Source organism: Lactuca virosa, chromosome 3 (assembly GCF_052849685.1).
Source record: "Lactuca virosa cultivar CGN04683 chromosome 3, Lactuca_virosa_CGN04683_v6, whole genome shotgun sequence".
Taxonomy (NCBI): Eukaryota; Viridiplantae; Streptophyta; class Magnoliopsida; order Asterales; family Asteraceae; genus Lactuca; species Lactuca virosa.
The window spans coordinates 181,470,435-181,472,681 of record NC_136428.1 but is presented as its reverse complement, the minus strand read 5'-3'; the positions used below and the strand labels follow the sequence as shown (position 1 = coordinate 181,472,681).

At 33.4% G+C, this 2,247-nt stretch overlaps 1 protein-coding gene across 1 annotated transcript; it reads left to right on the top strand.

Annotated features, from left to right (window-relative positions):
- The first annotated feature begins 1,152 nt into the window (after positions 1-1,152).
- Positions 1,153-1,578, top strand: LOC145164285 (S-protein homolog 5-like). Its single transcript, XM_079083007.1, has one exon. The coding sequence runs from the start codon at positions 1,153-1,155 to the stop codon at positions 1,576-1,578; it is 426 nt and encodes a 141-aa protein (XP_078939133.1).
- Positions 1,579-2,247: the final 669 nt, after the last annotated feature.

Genomic DNA, 2,247 nt, shown 5'->3' with positions numbered 1-2,247 from the left:
ATTACAAAGTACCGCCTATGAACTCACCAGCTTTATGCTGATATTTTCAAACTGCTTGTATTCTCAGGAAATTAGTAGACAGGTACTTGCTGGATTTTCGAGGAACTGGAGCAATAAGAGTTTTAAGTTTATACTATTCAAGCTATCGAATGTAATTCAAACAAAGTTTCAGACAAAGTTTTAAACCGATGTAAACACTTTTATTTTAGTATTCATTGTACTGGTTGTGTTGCTATGATTGCTATTATTCATTGGTTGTGATGCTACACATGACGTCCCCCGCCCCGGAACGTTTCCGCCATCGGTTTCGGGGTGTGACATGTTGCAACATTCTTAAAACTTACCTAACTCGATTCAAGGGATTTCTGGATCAGAACATCAAGTTAAAATACTATAGGAGTATTTTATGATACTACAAGACAACAACAAGTTTAAAACATACCAAGTTCATTACATTAAAATACTATAGGAGTATTTTAGGCACTATAAATAACTTATGTGAGAATTTAAATGACCCTTCTGGTAGGTCTATAATTCCGGAGTGTGTACTCCCAAGGATTATGATACGACATCTTCTTCTTCACCCATTGCATCATAAACATATAGTTGTGAACGGAAACCGAAATAAGATAGAATTATCGATGAAATTGATGAGCTTTACAAAGCCAAAATATGATAGAATTACCTATGAAAACATATAACGTAAAAGGTAAGTGGTACGAAAAACTATCAAATAAAAAATATGGAGTTCTTTTAACAGAAATGGTGTTTTTGAAAAAAAAATATTTACCAAATAGGTATAGTTTTAAAAATATTTACCAAATGGGTGTCATTTCAAAATTTAATATATTTTTCAAAAATTTTACTTTTTTAATTCTATCAATGTTTATCAAAAAAATTTACAAACACCATTATAACCAACAATTTTTTTTAAAAAAATAAATCAAAAATTGAGAATTTAGAAAAGGCCATTAAAAGGGCATTGATGAGAATCTTCCATGGGAATGAAACGTCTTCCTCATTAACAGGGCAATGATGAGACTCTTCCAGAAATCCCTCAAAGTTTGGTTGCAATCGTCCTACATAAACACATATAAATAGAAAGAAGTTGCATGCACAAAAGATATGTAAACTCTTGACAGGTGTTCTACAATGCATAACGTATTCATCTTTGTAATATTGGCATCCTCATTCGCTTTGATAGCTCATTCATGTACGCTTACTACAAAGTGGGATCTTTCTGTTCAGAATACTGTCTATGGTAATATTGTTGCGCATATCAAATCAGGAGATACTGATCTTGGGAATCATACCATTCCATTCGGTGGAAATTACACCTGGTCTTTTTGTGCCAGGATAGACGGTGTCACTCTTTATTATGGCTACTTTTGGTGGGGTTCAAGATTTCAAAGCTTAGCTTTGTATGACATCCGCATTCGTGACATATGTTCAAGATTTCAAGGATCGGGTACCGGACATTGTTATTGGTTAGTAACACCTGATGGATTCTATGTATCTGGGGATCCATATCAAGGTGGGGCTGATCCACATGCAGTGTTTATAAAACAATGGTCTTAAAATATGTGTCATGTTTTTTGCTTTTGTAGATTGATATTACATAAACAAAAACTTGGTTGATGACATTAGTAGGCGTTTATTTTTCCCGTCAGCAAATGTTTCTAGGGATGTTTTATTCCTCACATTATATCAATATCAAATTCACAAGTTCTACCAATCGATCTATATGCAACGTACATTAGCCTTGTACAATTAACATAAACATAACCTTGCAACTAAAAACATGTAACGACATGTCGTATTGGAAGCTTAAGAGATCAAAATCCACTGGTCAACAATAACTTAGTTTTTAAGACCCATTGATACCTAAAAGGGATGAATAAAATGAAGACCCAAATTAGGCATGTCAAAAATAATCGAAACTTGAACTACCCGTCCTAACCGTTTCAAATTCGCGTAGAATAGATCGGGTATCGGGTATGAAAATTCGGGTATACGGTAAGCTCAATATTTAGTTAGTTCGGGCATCGGGTAGGCGTAAAAAAATTCGGGTATACCAAAATACCCTATTTGTTTTTTAAATAATACATTAGCGATATATTACGTTAAATCAAATATTAGCAAACATACAACATTAACTGTTCTTAATAGTGCTAAAATCATTCAGTAGCAAATACCACTATACATTAAATGCTAAAGAGTTAGATCTAAACTGCAAATAGATACTAC